Raw genomic sequence first — 21,404 nt, 5'->3', positions numbered from 1 at the left:
ATGGGATTTTTTGTGATAGACCAACAAAACATAGTACATGACTACAAAATGTAAGGACAAAGATTGATATTTTCCTAAATATCATACAAATAAATATCTTAAAGGGAAGCTTGCATATGTGTTCAGGCCTTGATGCAGTAAATCTCAGAACCACTGTTCACTGCTTAAAGCTTCAAGTCTTTTAGAGTATGTTTCTTCTATGGAATAAGGTTTCTGTCGATAGAGACTGACAACTTTTTCAATTGTTTGCATGGTCAGGTTGGATGGAGAATATCTGTGAATGTTTTTGAGTCTTGCTACAGATTTTTAGTTGGTTTCACGTCTGAACTTTAACTGGGACATTCTAATAGATAAATAGGCTTTGATCTAAACTGTTTTGCTGTGACTAAGGGTTTTTGATCGTTGTCCTGCTAGAAGTTGAACCTCTACCCCAGTGGTCATGTCTTTTGTAGCCTCTAACAGGTTCCCTTCCAGGATTACCTTGTACTTAGCATCATTTATCTTTCAATGAACTCTGACCAGCTTCACCGACCCTGCTAATGCATAGCAAGATGCTGCCACACCGTATTTAACAATGGGGATGGTGTGTCCAGGGTGATGTGGATCATTAGATTGCTGCCACATAAAGCATTTTGCATTAGTCTTACCTGACCAGGCGACTGTCTTCCACGTTTTTGGTGTGCGCCCTACATAGTTTACAGCAAACTACTCCAGAGTTACTTGGGGCTTCTTGGCTGCTTCTCTGAATAATCCTTTTCTTGTCGATCCTGTCAGTTTAGGTGAATGGGCATGTCTTTGCTAGGTTTTTGGAGGACTGTGATGAATTTTTGAAAGCAGTGCATAATTTGTCTTCCACTTCAAACTTATACAAAACTGAGTGTTGGTCTGTCACATAACATCCCAATAAAATACATTGGAAATTGTGTCAGTATCTTTATTTGTAGTCATGACAAATTGCAAGGCATCCACATCACTAACGCAGAGCAACTCAGTGCGCTCACGGTTTTATTGCCTGTGGTGTAACATTCCTGAGCCGCTGTGTTAGTTGCTGAAGCGGTCAGCCAGAGAACCAGGACTTGACAGCCTGCAGCAGCCAGAACTAAGGGAATGGCTATGATATACTTGCACTTATATTCTGTCACATGCAATCAGGGCCTGAAAGGAAAAAAGAGAGAGAGAGAGAGGGGATGGTTGTTAAATAAAACACTATGATAAAGGAAATCTGTCTGATTTGGTAAATCAACTGGCGAATCATATACATCAAAGTCAATGGTCCGGCTTTGAAGCTGTTGAACTCCATACAGCTGCTCTTCTGTTTTTATCTACAAGAAGTGGCACAATGTGTAGCTTAAAATACATAATTCCTGCTTCAAATAAATGCTGCAATGTTATAACCTGGCACTTTTAGATTTTAAAACACATGAAACATTTCATAAAATGGCTCAGTGTTTTCACTGTAGATGCCTCAGGAAACATTGAGGGAGAACAATGTAAAATCACAGCATAGCTGACAGCTTTCCCTCCATCCTCATTCAGAACAAATGGGAAACATTTCTCTATGCAGCATCACAGGAGTCAGGCTTTGATGCCCTCTGTTTTTCACATATGACATTGTTGGTGGTGACATATGGCTTTGTTTAGGTGCACGTTTGATCACCCGTTTCTGACAGCCACAGCAGGTGTAGGAGGAGAATAATCATTGCCCTGTGACTGGAGAAGAAAGACACAGATCCATTCAGAGAGAAACATATCACTCTCGCACCTTTTTCATACTTAATTTTCTGCAGAGTGGAAGTTTTATGATCTTTTTCTCCTCACCCCTTCTTCTGTTTATTGTCATTCTGTGTGTGTGTCATCCAGGAAAATCGTACACCATGATTGGACGTGATGACTCTCTTCAGACCCTCGGTATAATCCCCTGTGCCATCTCCTGGCTCTTTAAACTCATCAATGAAAGAAAGGAGAAAACAGGAGCACGCTTCTCTGTTCGTGTCTCTGCTGTGGAGGTGAGTGAGGAAAACATCTCATTGTTATTGTACAGTAATGGGAGTCAGAGGCATCAATTTGTTAATTTAGTTTTTTTTTTTTTACTAAGGTAAAGCTCATTATTTTATCTCTTTATTGAACAATTTGTAAAAAAAAAAAAAAAGATTTTTAACCTGTGTGTCGCTGAAGGACTTTCCAGTAAAGTTACTCTACTTGGATCTTTGCTGGTTTCAGCTATAAAAAAAAATCCCTGCCTGCCTGCATCTTATCTCTTATCCCTTAACTGGAAATTGACCAGCATGTTATCTTGTTTATATTTCATGGATTTCTCATTCTTATTATTTAATAAAAATAAAAACTAATTTCTAGAAATCCTACATAAACATCTGAACAGACTGTGTAACATCCTGACACACCCATCTAATCCTACCATCAGACTTTCATTATAATTTCTATTAAGGTTAATGTTTTGGTTGTAAGTGTCTGCAAAATCTGTGACATCAAACTGATTGAGGAGGCCCATTACAGCCATTTTCATTTGGTTCAAAGTTACTTTCTTTTTCATGATGGTTTGATGAGACAGATTTGCCCAGAGATATATAATGTGACAAAAAAGAAAAGGTTATTAGCTCTGATCAATTAATTTTTTCATGTTCAGGTTTGGGGAAAGGAGGAAAACTTGAAGGATTTGCTCTCCGAGGTGGCCACAGGAAGCTTGCAGGATGGACAGTCACCTGGAGTCTATCTCTGTGAGGACCCAATCTGTGGCATGCAGGTACATCTGACAAAGGCTTTAGATTATTTAAAGTGGCTGGTGTAAAATAAATTATTTTATTCTGTTCATGAACACACTCAGATATTTTATCAATTTGCTTCATGATTTCTTATTAACTTTTAAAAGTTATTTCAATGTTCTCTTTGGGAGTGGGGGAAAAAGGACAGAAACACACCTTCGCAGGGTTTCAAAGTAATGAGAATCAAAATTACAGGACAAAACTCAAACAACCACTAAATTAATTACTAAATGTCAAACTTCAATTCAATGAATGGGTCTGTGCAAGTCTGCTTGATCATCAGGTATGGATGTGTGGTTGTAGTTACTAGGAAATTAAAATTAAAGCAAAATCATGGCAAATAAAAACAAATGCATATGGGTGTAACTAACAATTTGTATAATTTTTCTCTTGTGATTATAGTGTCATTCTATTGGCTCTAAGGATTCCACTGATGTGTCATTCACTGATTTTGACCAATACAGTGCTGAGACAAAGTCCATACAGTAATGAAGCTGTATAAGCACAGCCAGGAGGTCAATGTAAAAGCTGTATATAGTGGAACTTTGATAGGGGTCAGATCCAGTTGAAATTTCAAAATAATTGATCAGAGTGATGTATTTGGATTTATTGAATAGTGTTAGCGATTTACAAATTAAAGCAAACAAAAATTGTTAAAATGTTGTTCTGCTTCACTGAATCAAAGTCAACCTTTGCAAAGTTAATATTCGCATACTGTGCTATTATTTAAAAGATGTTAAGAGCTAGAGCTGCATCATTCTCAAGGGAATGGGTTTTATTTCTCATCTAATCTGTTTTGTTTTTATTTTTAATCATGTTTTTTTGATTTGTTTATTCTTCTACCAAATCTCACAAGTCTGTGCTTTTTTAAGCCTCTTCTTGAAAGTTATTAAAATATTATTAAAATGTGGTGATACATTTTTCAAGAAGATGCTTAAAAAAACAAAGCACAGTAATCCATCGGTGGTGATAGTCAAACAACTGACCCTGAATATAAAAGACTGCTTAAAGGTTGCAACGAAATTTAACAGCTATTAACAGGACACTAACTCATTATTCGCTTTCAGGTAAAACACACAGCAGTAATCAGATTGTCACAAACTCAAAAGTGACAGCAACAAGTGAGCAGCAGAGTGTGTGCAGGTTTCAGTATGTGTTTATAGGATTAGAGGGTTTGATACAAACACATCTGTGCAATCCCTAACTAATCTGGCATAATCTCATCAGTTATAATATCCTGTAGGACACACACATGTTCTACTCATTGCTGCTTCTTTTTATGTCATATACCTGTAGGTTAAGTAGAAACCGTTATTAGCCGAGCTCTGTCAGTCAGATACATGCAGAATCCTCATAGTAAACATAATCACTGTAGGTACTTTCTTGTTGGTGACTCAAACCCCTCTAGCTTGATTTGTTTTCCTCTGGCCACTAACCTCCTCCATCTTATTATGTCTGCAAAACTGATGCTTCATTTTGTTTCCACCTGCATGTTTTCCAGCTCCAAAACCAGTCTGAACTCCGTGCTCCCACCCCAGAGAAGGCGGCCTGGTTCCTGGATGCAGCCATCGCAGCTCGCCACAGCAGCCAGTGGTCCAACACCACAGAGGAAGAACACAGGAACTCTCATATGCTCTTCACATTACACATATACCAGTACCGCATGGAAAAGACAAGCAAAGGAGGGAGTGAGTACTCTATGTGAAAGAATATTATTACAGCTGAAATGTATTTTTTTTCTGCAGATTCAGTTTTATTCCTTAAAAAAGAGTTAGTCTGAAATATAATGATATTCAGATTTGTCTGTGTGCATTGTTTATGCAAATTTGGTCACAGTATGTCACCATGTGATCTATTAATAATTATTCAGTGCTTAACATAACAGTCTGTCACAATCACATGGAGTCTTTGCATGTGACTGAGACAGAGTCTGACACTCCTGCTACATAAATGTGTGTGTGTGTGTGTATTAATAATGCCTGATTTAGGACTTTTTCTGGTATAATAACTTACCCTTATGTGGACTACAAACCCGGTCTTAGTGCAGCATCACCCCAATTTTTAGGGTTGGGGGTTTGGGTTGGAGCTATATTGTAAATTATGTTTAGGTTAAGGAAACTAAAATAAATGAAGTCGACAAATAACCCTAATATGGTTAGAAACAAAACAAAACGAGATTAAGGAGGATTAACAGTGACTGTAGAGTGAGAGCATGCACCGTTCACATTTTGCCTTTAGCTGATGGGCTTCATTTACTAACCACTGATATTTAAAAGCTTTTTTTAAAAACTATTTTTTAAAACACATTTTTACGAAGACTGTGACATTTGCCCAATGTTTGCCATTTTGGAATCAAAGCACATTAAACAAAATCTTCACTTTGATTTGATCTTCTTTATTTATTTGTCATTGTGTTGCAATAAAAGAGTCTGCTCTAGTTGTTTGCATCCTACTTTAAAGACTACAGTTTGACAGTCAGACTCACCAAATGAACATTCTCAACAGCAGCTCCCTTTACCTGTGGTGATCCATTCTTGGTCCATGTTCCTTCTCTCTTTACAAGTTTCAATTTCATCCTAAACAAGCATCAGATCTCATTCCACTTCTATTCTGATTATTAAATCTATTTGCCTATAAAGAGGAAAGATAAAGCCCCACTGAATGCCTTACTGGACTGTTGGATGGCTTAAGATTAAAGATGGCATGTAAAACAGATACAAGACTTCTTGGAGTATCCAACCTTTCCTACTCTCACAGTACAAATCTCAGCTATTTGTTCATAAAAAAAAAAAAAGACATCTGCAAAAAACCCGGGCGCAATCTTTGACCAGACATTCTCATCTGCAAAAAAACAAAACAACTAATAAACAGAGTTGTTGGAGAATTTGTTTCTAACCAAGGGCCTTTATCAAAGTAATGTCCCTTCTCTCATTCCTGCACTATAAAAGGGTGATTTATTTCAGTTCATCCCATCTACACTAGTGTAATAGTATATTTTTGATATTTGCCTTTACCACTTGTCTGCAACATCTGACCACCCCGTGCAAATGTGACCAGATCACATCTGTCTTAGGTTTATTGTAATGCCTCTCTCTTTTTTTTTTTTAGAATCAATTTAAAGATTTTTGTGTGAATGCTCTAAAGTATTAGCATTAAATGGCACCTTCTTACCATACAGAGCTTCTGATTTTGCACACTTATGTACGTTCACTGAGGTCACTGGAGCAGATGCTCCTGGATGAATTGAGAAGGAGATTAGAGCATAGAGGCGATAGGATTTTTGCATTAATTGCACCTACACTCTGGTACAGCCTTCCTCTTCACATCAGAACTTCTCAATCAACATTTAAAACCCAATTTTAATTCGGAATTATTTAAACTAAAGTTTTGACGTCTTAATTTATGCTCTTATTACTGTGCTGTTTTCCTTTTATTGATTTAAGATTGTTCTTCTATGCAACACACACTTACGTAGATTTTGCTTGACTTCTTTAGCACAACTCCTGTAAGGATCCGACGAAAGTATAAAAGGATGCAATGATATAATTGTGCTTTTTCACTCATTTATTGGAAATTTTTGTTTGTTTGTTTAGTTGGTTCAGCCACATAACGCTGACCTAAGAATCATTCGGTCATGTAAAGGCTCCTAAACTAAAGAAATTAACTATGTTTTGTTGAGACATAATGTTGAAATTGGCAAAGAACCGTCTTTAAATTTGATCTTTTGATTGTTTAGATTTCAACCAGACATAAATTGGTAATTTTGGACCAACATTGTCCTAAAAAGCTATTGGCTAAAATCTAGACAAACAGGCACAGAGCTAGTTAGTACTGATTAAATGTATTTCGGTTGACAAAAATAGATTCCTCTGTCTGTTTGTATGTACCCTCATTGATCTGTAACATCTTGCTAATACGAGGAGCTGGAAAAGGTTAAGTCCTAGGTGAGTAATGTCTTAGATAATACTTTTTGCCCTTTTCAAACAGGGATTCAGGTATAGCTGTTTGACTAGTGGCAATGCTCTTCCAAACAACTTTCTATGCTGTTTTAACAGAGAGCGCTTTTTCAAGGTTTTTGATACAGCTGGAATACCAGTCCATCATGCCGCTTGTCAGCGTGCTTTCTATTGTGCATTTTTATATGATGAAAAGGGGTAAAGGCGCAGATGTGCTTTGCCTCTTTGTTGATGTTTTGGTGCGGTCTCATAGTTTACAGTAATTTGCCTTGGTCTTTTTGGTTTTCAAAATCAGGTTGTTAGTGTGACACTATGCTGCCAGGTTCAGACTCATCTTTTTATGTGCAGTTTAATGGTCTTTAATTTATAAATATGTAGTCATGGGTGAAAGGTGTGAATAATGTATGGGCTCTGCACACAGCCCTGTGGGACTGTTGTGCTAATAGTGAGGATGGAGGATGTGTGACCTAATCCCAAGACCCTGACAGTCTTGGGATTAGTTGTAGTTGGAGGGAGGGAGATGTTTGCCTAATATGTTTTTAATTGTAAAGTTTATATTTACTGTTATATTACAAGAAAACATTTAAAGTCAGTTAATGTATTAATCCCAGGACACAATTTTTATTTTTTATTTTCATTACTGTCTTCTGTTTTACTATTGACCCATTTTTCCACATATTTTAGTGTCAGGAGGTCGTAGTCGCCTTCACCTTCTGGACCTGGGGAGCTGTGATGTTAAAGCACTTGGAGGAGGTGGTGGAAAAAGCAGAGAGAACTCTTCACCCAGCTCGGCTCCTCTGTGTCTTTCTCTGTCCGCTCTCGGGAACGTGATCCTGGCCCTGGTCAACGGGAGCAAACACATTCCCTACAAGTAGGTTGATGTGTGTGCGTAGGAGGGGAGTGCAGGGCGGAGGTGTGCTAAAGTGAACTGATTGGAAACTGAAGAGGAGAGAAAGAAGAGGTAAAATTAGCAAATTTGAGACATAAATGTGGGGAAGAGTGAGGAAAAGACTGAGTAGGAGGGCAGGAAGAGGAGAGGAAAGCAGAGAGCTGTTTTCTTGAGACGCTTCAGGTTTTGAAGAACTTAATGTTTTAAACAACAACAGATGCTGTTCCATATTCATTAGTTTCAATGTTCTGATTTACAGACTGGGAAGGAGAGGAAAGGAGACATAATAAACTGTAACTGAGCTAAACGTAATTAAGAAAAAGAAAGAGGATAAGAAAAATAGAGAAAATAATTGTTAAAAACATGTTAAAAGAAATGAAAGACATTGAATCTGTAATACAGACTTCAGCATGATTACTGAGCACAAGGAAATACTGACAGTTACCCAATGTCCAAAAGGAAAGAATAAAGAAAATAAACAAATAAATAAAATTTTCACAAATATTTTCTAAACTAATGAAAGAAACATTAGTCAAAAAAAATCCCAAAAATGAATAAAAAGGATAAATAATTTAATCTGAAATAATATAGTGATTAAAAATACAGATAAACACATAATTGCACCAACTGCCTAATTCCGGTGCATTTACAACAATGTTAATTAATGTACATCGTCCCTGCCAAATAAAAAGAAAGAAACAAAGAAATGAAAGAAAGAAAGTAAGAAACAAAGAATGAATGATGACTTAAAAGCTAAAAAATATATTTGATGCTCTGGTATAATATTCAGAGGAAGTATGATTATGAAACCATAAATATTCGCCTTTTTCCTCAGTTGAACTCTTTACTTCTCTCCCTTCTATCTCTCCCACCCTCTGTAAAGCTGTGTAACTCTGCATTCTTTGCTGGGTTAAATTAATCTCTAGCTTCTACATTTACATTGCAAAACAACCTCGTGCTTATATAAGCACGGAAGATGTACACATAGCTTGCCTGGTGACTCAGACGTCTGTTGGAGTGGGAAGGGGATTAGTTTGAAAGGGCATGTATCATCATTTTACAACTTTTCCTTTTCAACTGTGTTCACAGTTATAGCTCAAGATAGTTGCATGCATTTTCTCATGTAAAACAAAAACCATCAGACATCGCCCTCAATACATAATATCAAAGTCCTAATTAGTGATAGCAGTCTCCTACTCAGATTTGAGCTCGTAAGGTGAAGACTGAAATGTTAGTAACTGTTGGGAGAAATGCTGTCAGAGAGCAAATGTGTTAAAAATGTGCAAAAAGAATTATAACAACCGTATTCAATTCGATACCAGAGAAGGCAACAGCACAAATAGAATTATTAAATGAGGTCGTGTCCAAGTTACTTGAAAGGCATTATTTTGGCAGTCATGTTGAATATAAGCAGACTCTCTGGTTCAACGCTGGTACTGCTGGAAATCTGAGAAGTTAGAAAAAGATGAGATAGACAAACAGTTTGTTCTGAATATTGCAGAGATTTGGCTAAAATGTATGTTGTAAGCATTAGCCACCAGGCAGCTAGTGCCAGAAGAATACTCATGTTTTTTCCCTCTGCATGTGGTGAAAACAAAAAATATATTTGACGTGCCTTTCTTCTACAGTTATACAGTCCAAAAAAACAGCCACAATTAATACTTAGTGCCCTTTGGTGTTTATAATATCTCTCCTTTACTGAACATCTGAGAAGCCGCATTAAAAACTTGGAATTTAAAAATATTAGTGGAGCATAAGAACTAAAAGCTGCTTCTCCATGTTTGGTTCTGGGTATACAAAGTAGATTTGAGCCAGACGACCTGAGAGGTCTGGGTGGTTGATACATTGACAACAAGTCTGTAATGTATTTTGGTGCTAAGCCATTTAGTGATTTATAGACTAACAGAAGTATTTTAAAGTCTATTTTCTGAGCTACAGGGAGCCAGTGTAGGGACTTTAGAACCAGGGTGATGTACTCCACTTTCTTAGTTCTAGTGAGGACGTGGGCACAGAGTTCTGGATCAGCTGCAGCTGTCTGATCAACTTTTTAGGCAGACCTGTGAAGACACCATTGCAGTAATCAATTCTACTAAAGATGAACACATGAATTAGTGTTTCAAGGTCCTGCTGAGAAATTAGTCCTTTAATCCTGGAGATCTTCTTTAGGTGATAGAAGGCCGACCTTGTTACCATCTTTATGTGCCTCTGAAGTTTCAGGTCTGAGTCCATCACTACACCCAGATTTCGAGGCTGACTGGTGGTTTCTAGCTGTATTAACTGAAGCTGTGTGCTAACTTTTAAACACTCTTCCTTTGGTCCAACGATTATTACTTCAGTTTTGTTTTGATTCAGCTGAAGAAAATTGTGGCCCATCCAAGCATTGATTTCTTCTAAGCATTTACCCAGCGCTTGAATGGGTTCATGGTCACCTGGTGACATCGTCACGTATAGCTGTGTGTCGTCTGCATGGTTATGATAACTTACGTTGTTGTTTAATAAAATCTGAATTAGGGGGAGAATGTAGATATTGAATAGGAGGGGCCCTAAGATGGACCCTTGGGGAACGCCACATGTGATTTTTGTGCTCTCTGATGTAAAGTTACCTACTGACACAAAAAAGTCCCTGTCCTTCAAGTAGGATTTAAACCAATTGAGTGCTGTACCAGAAAGGCCGACCCAGTTTTCCAGGCGCTCTAATAAAATGGAGTGATCAACAGTGTCGGATGCTGCAATAAGGTCCAATAATACCAGCACTGTGGTTCTTCCACAGTCTGCATTTATACGGATGTCATTAAACACCTTGACAAGAGCAGTCTGTGTACTGTGGTGAGCACGGAAGCCTGACTGGAAGACATCGAAGCGGTTGGTCGTTGTTAGGAAGTTGTTTAACTGCTGAAACACAGCTTTTTCAATAATCTTACTGATGAAGGGGAGGTTTGAGATAGGTCTGTAGTTCTGTAGTAGCAGCTTGTCCAAGTTGCTCTTTTTCAATAGAGGTTTGATAATTGCTGTTTTCAGGGCCTGGGTGAAAACACCTGACACACAGGACGTGTTTATTATTTGTGTTAAATCAGATGTTATTACAGGCAAAGCTTCCTTAAGGAAAGCTGTGGGTAAAACATCGAGACAGCAGGAAGAAGAGCTTAGTTGCTGTACGATTTCTTCTAAGATTTTGCAGTTTATTTGGTGAAATTGGGACGTTTTTTCAAAATCAGTTCTAGTTGGAGACAACTTTGGTACTGCAGTTGTTGTGGATGTGCTGACTCCACCTCTGATCTTTTGGGTTTTTTAGTGAAGAAGTTAGCATACTCATTGCAGGCCCTGGTAGAGTGGAGTTCAGATGCTACAGTTACATGAGGGCCTGTTAGCCTGTCGACCGTGGCAAATAATGCACGAGCATTGTTTATGTTTTTGCTGATGATCTCAGAAAAGAAAGATCCCCTTGCATTTTTCAGTTGTAGGTTATATCTGTATATAGATATAACCTATAGATAATATAGTGAACCTGGAGTCCAGTCTTTCACCACCTGCGTTCAGCTTTTCGACACTCCTTCTTCTCACTTCTGACTGGTGGAGCACTTCTCCACGGAGACATTTTCTTCCCAGAAACGACTTTCACTTTCATTGGAGCAATTGAATCAATGATGTTTGAGATTTAAGAATGAAAGTTTCCTACCAGCTCATCTACAGTGTGACAGGGCAAAGTGGAGGTACAGGGGTTGGACAATGAAACTGAAACACCTGTCATTTTAGTGTGGGAGGTTTCATGGCTAAATTGGACCAGCCTGGTAGCCAGTCTTCATTGATTGCACATTGCACCAGTAAGAGCAGAGTGAAGGTTCAATTAGCAGGGTAAGAGCACAGTTTTGCTCAAAATATTGAAATGCACACAACATTATGGGTGACATACAGGAGTTCAAAAGAGGACAAATTGTTGGTGCACGTCTTGCTGGCGCATCTGTGACCAAGACAGCAAGTCTTTGTGATGTATCAAGAGCCACGGTATCCAGGGTAATGTCAGCATACCACCAAGAAGAACGAACCACATCCAACAGGATTAACTGTGGACGCAAGAGGAAGCTGTCTGAAAGGGATGTTCGGGTGCTAACCCGGATTGTATCCAAACACATAAAACCACGGCTGCCCAAATCACGGCAGAATTAAATGTGCACCTCAACTCTCCTGTTTCCACCAGAACTGTCCGTCGGGAGCTCCACAGGGTCAATATACACGGCCGGGCTGCTATAGCCAAACCTTTGGTCACTCATACCAATGCCAAACGTCGGTTTCAATGGTGCAAGGAGCGCAAATCTGGGGCTGTGGACAATGTGAAACATGTATTGTTCTCTGATGAGTCCACCTTTACTGTTTTCCCCACATCCGGGACAGTTACAGTGTGGAGAAGCCCCAAAGAAGCGTACCACCCAGACTGTTGCATGCCCAGAGTGAAGCATGGGGGTGGATCAGTGATGGCTTGGGCTACCATATCATGGCATTCCCTTGGCCCAATACTTGTGCTAGATGGGCGCCAAGGACTACCGAACCATTCTTGAGGACCATGTGCATCCAATGGTTCAAACATTGTATCCTGAAGGTGGTGTCGTGTATCAGGATGACAATGCACCAATACAGCAAAACTGGTGAAAGATTGGTTTGATGAACATGAAAGTGAAGTTGAACATGTCCCATGGCCTGCACAGTCACCAGATCTAAATATTATTGAGCCACTTTGGGGTGTTTTGGAGGAGTGAGTCAGGAAACGTTTTCCTCCACCAGTATTACAGTAGAGGGTGACACGGGAGTGGATTTTCTCTCCTGTCCCATCCTGCTCCTACAGAAAAATGTTTTGTCCCATCCCAATCCCAGGCCAGCATAACGAAAAAAATCCTGTCCCGTCCCACTCCTGGTAAATTGACTCCCACTCCTGTGCCACTCCCATTTTTGTTGTCTTCATTTAGTCTTTTGGCAATTTCTTTGTTTGAAGGACCAGTTAGGTCCCTGTTTTTAGCTGTAGTAAAGGCCAGTTAAAGTAAAAAGAATAATAATGAAGAAATAATAAAATATCAAACAAGGAAACAGACCATGCCTATCTTAGCTGAATAAACAAAATGTACATAGTTGTATTTTACTCATTTATTAAGTGATTGTTTCCTTTGAACAATGACATTACTTTTATGTTTCAAATTGCTGAAACGAAAGAAAAATGCACCTAGCAAGAGAACTGTACTTGGTGAACAAAAGTGCAATAAGGCATTACCTTCACAATTTAGAAACTGTACCTCAATGGTTCACAGCCCTGGTCCTCAGGGACCCCTTCTCTGCAAGTTTTAGATGTGTGTCTGCTCCAGCACACCTGATTACAATTGTGACATGACCTCCTATACAAGCATCAAGAATGGAGGGTCAAACTGGACAAATTTAATACAATAAAATCATCATTTAATAAATAAATGTTGTGAATGTCCCATAAGTGAAGTAAATGTAACATGAAAGAAATGTAACATTAAATGTGCCATTAATTTAAAGGTACCATTTATTTATTTAATACATCATTAGAAACAATAAATGTACCATTATATCATGAAATGGACTATTATGCAATTAAATGTACTCGTACTCGTACTCGTCGTCTTCCGCTTTATCCGGGACCGGGTCGCGGGGGCAGCAGACTCAGCAGAGACGCCCAGATGTCCCTCTCCCCAGACACCTCTTCCAGCTCCTCCGGGGGGAGCCCAAGGCGTTTCCAGGCCAGCCGAGAGACATAGTCCCTCCAGCGTGTCCTGGGCCGTCCCCTGGGCCTCCTCCCAGTGGGGCGTGCCTGGAACACCTCCCGAGGAAGGCGTCCAGGAGGCATCCAGTATAGATGCCCGAGCCACCTCAACTGGCTCCTCTCGATGTGGAGAAGCAGCGGCTCTACTCCGAGCTCCTCCCGGATGGCCGAGCTCCTCACCCTATCTCTAAGGGAGTGCCCGGCCACCCTACGGAGGAAGCTCATTTCAGCCGCTTGTATCCGTGATCTCGTTCTTTCGGTCATGACCCAAAGTTCATGGCCATAGGTGAGGGTAGGAACGTAGACCGACCGGTAAATCAAGAACTTCGCTTTTCGGCTCAGTTCTCTCTTCACCACAACGGACCGGCACAGCGCCCCCATTACTGTGGCAGCCGCACCGATCCGTCTGTCGATCTCCTGCTTCATTCTTCCCTCACTCGTGAACAAGACCCCGAGATACTTAAACTCCTCCACTTGAGGCAGGAACGCCCCTCCAACCTGAAGAGGACAAGCCACCCTTTTCCGGTCGAGAACCATGGCCTCGGACTTGGAGGAGCTGATCTTCATCCCAGCCGCTTCACACAATTAAATGTGCCACTGAATAATTAAGTATAATTTTAAAGACGACATGATGTAATTAGTGGTACACTTAATATTTAATGATGTATTAAATAAATTGTACATTTAATGGTACATTCATTTTTTTACTATTTCACAACATATTTATTTAATATCTTCCCTTGATGAAGCCTTTCAACGAGGTCCGCGAGGGGACATGGGAGAATTTTTTCTCTTTTTGCGTTCCCATGCAATACTTTTTGCATTCTCACGCAATAGTCTTTGCGTTATTTTGCAATACTTTGTGGGATTGTTTCCAAACCAGATAACTGCAAAAATGAAACAAACACTACACCCGTTTTTGAGATTTATTGAGTTTTATTTTGTAATCAGCCTTAAATAAAATGATCTTCAATCAGACTAAAAGACAGTTTTTATCCACAAGCTGTCAAACAAACTACTGAACTCTGGACAATAATACTGCACGAAACAACATCTGTGACACTTTGTTTGCTTATGATGATGTGTACTTTTTTTTGTACGCCATTAGTGCTTTTGTTTTTATCGCTATTTGTACGGTTCTTCTTATCCTAAGCATTTCATCGCATTGTTTACTGCGTGTTAACCTGCATATGACAAATAATCCATATCAATGACAAATCAGTGCTGTTTGTTTTATGAGTAGTTTGTCATCTGTGCTGCTGTTCCAAAATGCCGAACGCAAAAGTATTGCGTGGAGACGCAAAAGAAAAACAAATTCCCCATGTCCCCTCTCGGGCTCCGTACTTTTCCCCTCTACTGTGGCAAAGGCTCTTAAATCTTTAGTGCACATGCAGCAATTTTGTTGATCAGATGAGAATTGACACATGATGGTACTTTTCGTTTGACGAATGAAGAAATGCAGGGCTGATTTAATCCAGAATCTGCCTTACAAGTGTCCTTTAATCACTGGTGAACTTGATTACGACTAAACACGTTTTACAAGCAGCAGACTGCGTGTTAAAACCGCTGCATTCAACTCTCCTGAAGTTCGGTAATATTTGTGACTTTCTTGTCAGCTCTATGAGTTTAATAGATAAGACCTTACTTCTGACTTTACGTTGCAAATCCAATTTTACCACGTTCAGTTCTCCACCTGCGTTTGCTCCCTCCATCCTGAACGCAGGTGGAAAACATCGAGCAGAAGCACTGTTGGCTTGTGGGTCGTGTGGTTTGTTTGACTGGCATTATAGTTTCGGCTTCTTGGAAAAAAACTACACAATGGCGGTGTCGATCCAAGTTTTTTTTTCTTAAAGTTTATAACAAAGTCTCAGTTTTACATTTCCAAAGACAATTGATCCTAGTTTATTTTCCCTCCTATTGGTTAGCTCCCGCTCCCGTTCATTTTTTATCCTGTACCGTCCCAATCACGTGATCTTTACTGATGCTGTCTCCCGTCCCGCGGGATTCCCATGGGAATCCCGTGACCCGTGGGACTCCCGAAAAAATGTCAGCCTCGATATCACAGTGACCTGGCCACTATCCTGCAAGAAGAATGGCTTAAAATCCCTCTGACCACTGTGCAGGACTTGTATATGTCATTCCCAAGACAAATTGTCGCTGTATTGGCCGCAAAAGGAGGCCCTACACCATACTAATAAATTATTTTGGTCTAAAACCAGGTGTTTCAGTTTCATTGTCCAACCACTGTAGAAGAGTAAATCTGGTTAAAGGTTTCAGCAGCACCGTCCTTAAAGATGCGTTTTCTTATAATGTCTCTTTGGCAAACTGAGTCATTGGAGATGATGCTTTCAAAAATAACAGAAAAGTGGTCAGATAGAGCAACATCAATTACAGACACCTTGGAAATGTTTAGACCCTTAGTGATGATCAAGTCCAAAATAGGTCCCTGTTTGTGCGTTTGCTGTTTAACATATTGAGTCAAACCAAAATTTCTAAGAGGGTCACATAGATCTATTGCAATTCTGTCTTCAGGATTGTCCATTTGAATGTTGAAGTCTCCCACAATAATTAAACAGTCATAATCAACACATATCACAGATAAAAGCTCATTAAAATCACTGAAAAACTTTGTTTTGGACTTGTTTAGGCCTGTAAATATTCAAGAACATGGTTCGGACCGGTCTCTTTACCTGGAGAGCAAATAATTAAAAGAGTCAAATTTGCCCAGATATACTTTTTTACACTCTAATGAATCTTTAAACAAAATGGCCACCCCTCCACCTTTTCTTTGCTGTCTGCTCTCACAAAGAAAATTGTAGTTTGGAGGCAGCGACTATCAGAATGGGAGCTTCATTAAATTCGTGTAACCATGTTTCTGTTAAAAACATAACATCAAGATCGTGGTCAGCAATGAAGTCACTGATTAAAAATTATTTTCCTGACAGAGATCTAATGTTCAATAAATCCAGTTTATATGACTTAGTTGCTGTTAATGGTTATATCTGACAGTTTATGTCTTCTTTTGATTGTACAGGTCCTTCTCAAAATATTAGCATATTGTGATAAAGTTCATTATTTTCCATAATGTCATGATGAAAATTTTACATTCATATATTTTAGATTCATTGCACAATAACTGAAATATTTCAGGTCGTTTATTGTCTTAATACGGATGGTTTTGGCATACAGCTCATGAAAACCCAAAATTCCTATCTCACAAAATTAGCATATCATTAAAAGGGTCTCTAAACGAGCTATGAACCTAATCATCTGAATCAACGAGTTAACTCTAAACACCTGCAAAAGATTCCTGAGGCCTTTAAAACTCCCAGCCTGGTTCATCACTCAAAACCCCAATCATGGGTAAGACTGCCGACCTGACTGCTGTCCAGAAGGCCACTATTGACACCCTCAAGCAAGAGGGTAAGACACAGAAAGAAATTTCTGAACGAATAGGCTGTTCCCAGAGTGCTGTATCAAGGCACCTCAGTGGGAAGTCTGTGGGAAGGAAAAAGTGTGGCAGAAAACGCTGCACAACGAGAAGAGGTGACCGGACCCTGAGGAAGATTGTAGAGAAGGTCCGATTCCAGACCTTGGGGGACCTGCGGAAGCAGTGGACTGAGTCTGGAGTAGAAACATCCAGAGCCACCGTGCACAGGCGTGTGCAGGAAATGGGCTACAGGTGCCACATTCCCCAGGTCAAGCCACTTTTGAACCAGAAACAGCGGCAGAAGCGCCTGACCTGGGCTACAGAGAAGCAGCACTGGACTGTTGCTCAGTGGTCCAAAGTACTTTTTTAGATGAAAGCAAATTCTGCATGTCATTCGGAAATCAAGGTGCCAGAGTCTGGAGGAAGACTGGGGAGAAGAAAATGCCAAAATGCCAGAAGTCCAGTGTCAAGTACCCACAGTCAGTGATGGTCTGGGTTGCCGTGTCAGCTGCTGGTGTTGGTCCACTGTGTTTTATCAAGGGCAGGGTCAATGCGGCTAGCTATCAGGAGATTTTGGAGCACTTCATGCTTCCATCTGCTGAAAAGCTTTATGGAGATGAAGATTTCATTTTTCAGCACGACCTGGCACCTGCTCACAGTGCCAAAACCACTGGTAAATGGTTTACTGACCCTGGTATCACTGTGCTCAATTGGCCTGCCAACTCTCCTGACCTGAACCCCATAGAGAATCTGTGGAATATTGTGAAGAGAACGTTGAGAGACTCAAGACCCAACACTCTGGATGAGCTAAAGGCCGCTATCGAAGCATCCTGGGCCTCCATAAGACCTCAGCAGTGCCACAGGCTGATTGCCTCCATGCCACGCCGCATTGAAGCAGTCATTTCTGCCAAAGGATTCCCGACCAAGTATTGAGTGCATAACTGTACATGATTATTTGAAGGTTGACGTTTTTTGTATTAAAAACACTTTTCTTTTATTGGTCGGATGAAATATGCTAATTTTGTGAGATAGGAATTTTGGGTTTTCATGAGCTGTATGCCACAATCATCCGTATTAAGACAACAAAGACCTAAAATATTTCAGTTAGTGTGCAATGAATCTAAAATATATGAATGTTAAATTTTCATCATGACATTATGGAAAATAATGAACTTTATCACAATATGCTAATATTTTGAGAAGGACCTGTATATTACTGTCTCTTATCCTTTTGGCTTTGTCCTTTCTGTCACATATAAGCACAGAGATTTTACAACTATCTCCTATTAGGGGCCCAAGTTTTTCCTTCACATGCTCATTTCTTTTTTTTTTTGTTTACCGTGTCCTGTCCGGCAGAGTAGCGCTCAGAATTGTTGTCTGAGTGCCAAGAAATTGCCCAACAGATTTACTTTCACAAGCGGAGCATCACAGCTAATGCTTTAAAACTCTGCTTGATATTTATAAAAGAAACTTTATTATAAACTTCTTTGGGAATATTTAAATTGTTACGGACACGGAGACTGAAATGAAAAGGAAAAAATAAGCTCAAAAAAGAGAGAGAGAGAGTGGGAAAAAGGGGAGAAAAGGAGGAAAGAGTGGAGGAGAGAAAGAAGGATGAAGAGAATACAAGATTGCACCTTGCTTGCTTATACACCTGCAGCTCTGTCGGGCCTCTGCTTGGGGTGTGGTGTGTCCCAGGGTCTTGGGCTCCTGGGTCCATGGCTGGATCTGCTCGGGCATGGAAGGCCGCCGGCGGGGCCTGTGGGCTCGTCGCTGTGGCTCCTTGGGGCTTCTGCAATGCTCTTCTAGGGGGGGGGGGTTGCAGTAGTCCCGGCGGTGGTTCTCCTGGGGTTCCTGTGCTTTGTGGAGCCTTTGGATGTCTGTGACTTGGATCTCCTCAGTGTCCGTCCAGGGACCATGGGGCAGGTCTGTGGGTCCTCACACTCGCTATTGCATATTTATGTGGAGAAACCTTGTATACAAAAGCACGTCCACACTCATACTCACAGGTGTTAAGCTTCAGGTGTTGACAGATACACAGATGATCTATATTGGGCTGCACCTCTCACTAAGTACATTTTACATTCATAATTACCGTGTACTATTTTGTAAAAAAAACAAAAACAAAAAAAAAACAGGACATGCTCACTTCTGATAGTTACCACTGGGGCCCAGACTGTATCACAGAGAAGTGATTTGAAGGTCCTGATTAGGAGGAGATAGATTAGGCAGTGGTGGGGCTGTGTGGCATTTGGAAGATCTTGGTTTGGTAGCAGGGCCTCGGACACGGGGGTTGTTGAATGGAGAAGAGGTCAGAGCCATTTGGGTCCCAATCTTAAGAACTCCTTTCATGTTATCAAAATCCAGTAAAGCAAAAAGCGGGCTCAGTGGGGAGATGGGAGAGTTCTGTGTGGTCGGGGTCTGGATGGGGGGGGTTTAACGGGGGGGTCGGTCTAGGTCTTGGTTTAGGGGGAGGGGGGTATATCCACTTCTCCTGTGGATTTCGGCTGGGAGACCTTTTGTGATGACCTCTCTTTCTCAGCTAACTGTGCGGTTGTTTCTGCTGGAGCATTATCATTGTTGTTGATGCTCCATGTTCTCTGCTGAAGGTCGAAGCTGCTGGCGGATTATTTACTGAATAGAAGAGATTAGATGTGAGACGTCTGGCTCCCGGCTTGTGCAAACAGAAATCATCTTGCTTGAAGAGTTGTCTTTTTCCCCCAAAATATTGAAGTTGTCGATGAAGTTCACAGGTGTGGTAGCACATGTTTTTTTCAACCCCTTATTAATCATCAGAAGTCTAGAAAAAATCTCATCTCCACAGAAAATTGGTGCAAAGGGTCCGCTGAGAAACAACTTGATATTGAGACCTCCAACAATATTCAGAAGACGAGTGAAATCCTCCTTCAGTCTTTCTGATTTTTTCTTATCCACGTCATCCATGGCTCCACAGTATATAATAAGATTTTCTAGAGATGGGCGCTTTTCTGTGATTGCAAGTATATTCTCTGAGATATCGGACACCACGTTACTGGTACCAATCATAACCTCTGTGTTTTTCTTGTTGTAGAAGTTTTTAATCCTATGCACAGCTGTGTCGCCCACTATTAGGGTTCTTGGTCCGGTGGGATGCTTTTTCTCTGGCAATTTAGGAGAAGACTGTTTAGAATGAAGGTTGTTCTCAAACCTTTTATTGTTCTCAGAAGATGGATAATTTTCCTGGTTTTCGTTCTGTAGTGGGGCAAATCCATTTTGGAGGGGAATTCCATTATTTCCAGCTGTCTCATTCCTATCAGTTGTTGTGATAGCAGCTTGCTGTCGAAGTCTCTTTTTCCCAGGGGAAACGGAGGCATTTCTCTTTAATTCTGGCCATTCTAATTTATTTAATTGCTGAGATCTTCCAGTGAGTCGTCCCCCTTGATTTTTTGGGCATGCCCCTAAAACATGCCAGAGGTTTCTGCCGGTAGGTTTATTCTCAGAGTTCTGATTGCCAGCTGAGTCGTTGAGCTGGCTGTCACTGTTTGGGATCACAGGCAGAGTTGAATCATCGCTGTACACCATATTCACCTCCACATTCTCTTCTAGTCAATGGATTTTCATCTCCAAAACAGCCAATTTCTGTAAAAGTTTGTCGAAGTCCTCTGTGGTGAAGGGAGGCATTTTGTGCGGATTAGCTGGCGTCAACTTGTCCTTCTTTCGAGTTCGATTATAAAAACATCAAAATCCTTTAGAAAAAAAAATAACTGACTTGGTCCTAAGAAATGTTATCATAACCGTTAAAACCAGTAATTGTTAAATTTCTTTAGGAGACCTAACAAACTAGCACCCAACTGAAGGATTTACAAGCTCTCTGTTATGAGCCTGTTTTTACCACATTGATGATAGACCACTTGTGACAAAAAACACAAAAATGAAAGTAGAATATCATGTTTAGTATTCAGATAGATGTAAGTTCTGCGTTTGTTCTGAGCAGCATTGTTTAATGATGCATCAACATGTTCTTCAAAAACAAACCATGTCATCAGAGTACTTTATGTTAGCTAGTCATAAAGTGATTTTGCAACTCTCACTTTCTCCACATAATCAGTCTGAGATTCAGTTGTGATGGTTTAACTATATTGTAATTATGAACATGAATATATTATTTAATATTTAATATTAATACTTTAATATTTATTAAATAATATTTCAGTCTGTTAAGGGTGTCCTGTGAATACCATCCCAATAAGGCGGTAGTATTAGGACAAAATTGAAAGGGATGAGCCAAGCTCTGACATTATTGAACAGCATAAACTCTGCACACACATGGAATGAATTCACACAATTTCTTAAAATAGAAGAATTTATTAACAAAAATAAGTCAACTCAAGTCAAACATATTTCAATCAACAAACTCTTTACTATGCTAAAACAATCCAACTAAACTACTAAGCAGAATTAAAGAATAAGGAAGACTAATGGGCTATGTACAATAAAAACAAGCTGATCAAAGATGGCTGAAAACCATGACCAAAAGAGTGATGCAACATTACCATGCAATGTTTATGTTTGAGAACCAAGGATTATCTTGAAGAATCTG

At 40.0% G+C, this 21,404-nt stretch overlaps 1 protein-coding gene across 2 annotated transcripts in view; it reads left to right on the top strand.

Moving 5' to 3' along the window:
* Positions 1-21,404, top strand: part of kif26ba (kinesin family member 26Ba) — a 156,742-nt gene that overhangs the window by 96,316 nt on the left and 39,022 nt on the right. For both annotated transcript variants that reach the window (XM_047363573.1, XM_047363574.1), the window contains exons 8-11: positions 1,861-2,006; positions 2,645-2,761; positions 4,282-4,468; positions 7,421-7,607. In XM_047363573.1, coding sequence (XP_047219529.1) covers positions 1,861-2,006; positions 2,645-2,761; positions 4,282-4,468; positions 7,421-7,607 — 637 coding nt within the window. The remainder of the gene's footprint in view (positions 1-1,860; positions 2,007-2,644; positions 2,762-4,281; positions 4,469-7,420; positions 7,608-21,404) is intronic.

Source organism: Girardinichthys multiradiatus, chromosome 4, assembly GCF_021462225.1.
Source record: "Girardinichthys multiradiatus isolate DD_20200921_A chromosome 4, DD_fGirMul_XY1, whole genome shotgun sequence".
Taxonomy (NCBI): domain Eukaryota; kingdom Metazoa; phylum Chordata; class Actinopteri; order Cyprinodontiformes; family Goodeidae; genus Girardinichthys; species Girardinichthys multiradiatus.
Note: the sequence above shows the minus strand (reverse complement) of the source record. Positions and strands in the feature narration are given on the sequence as shown.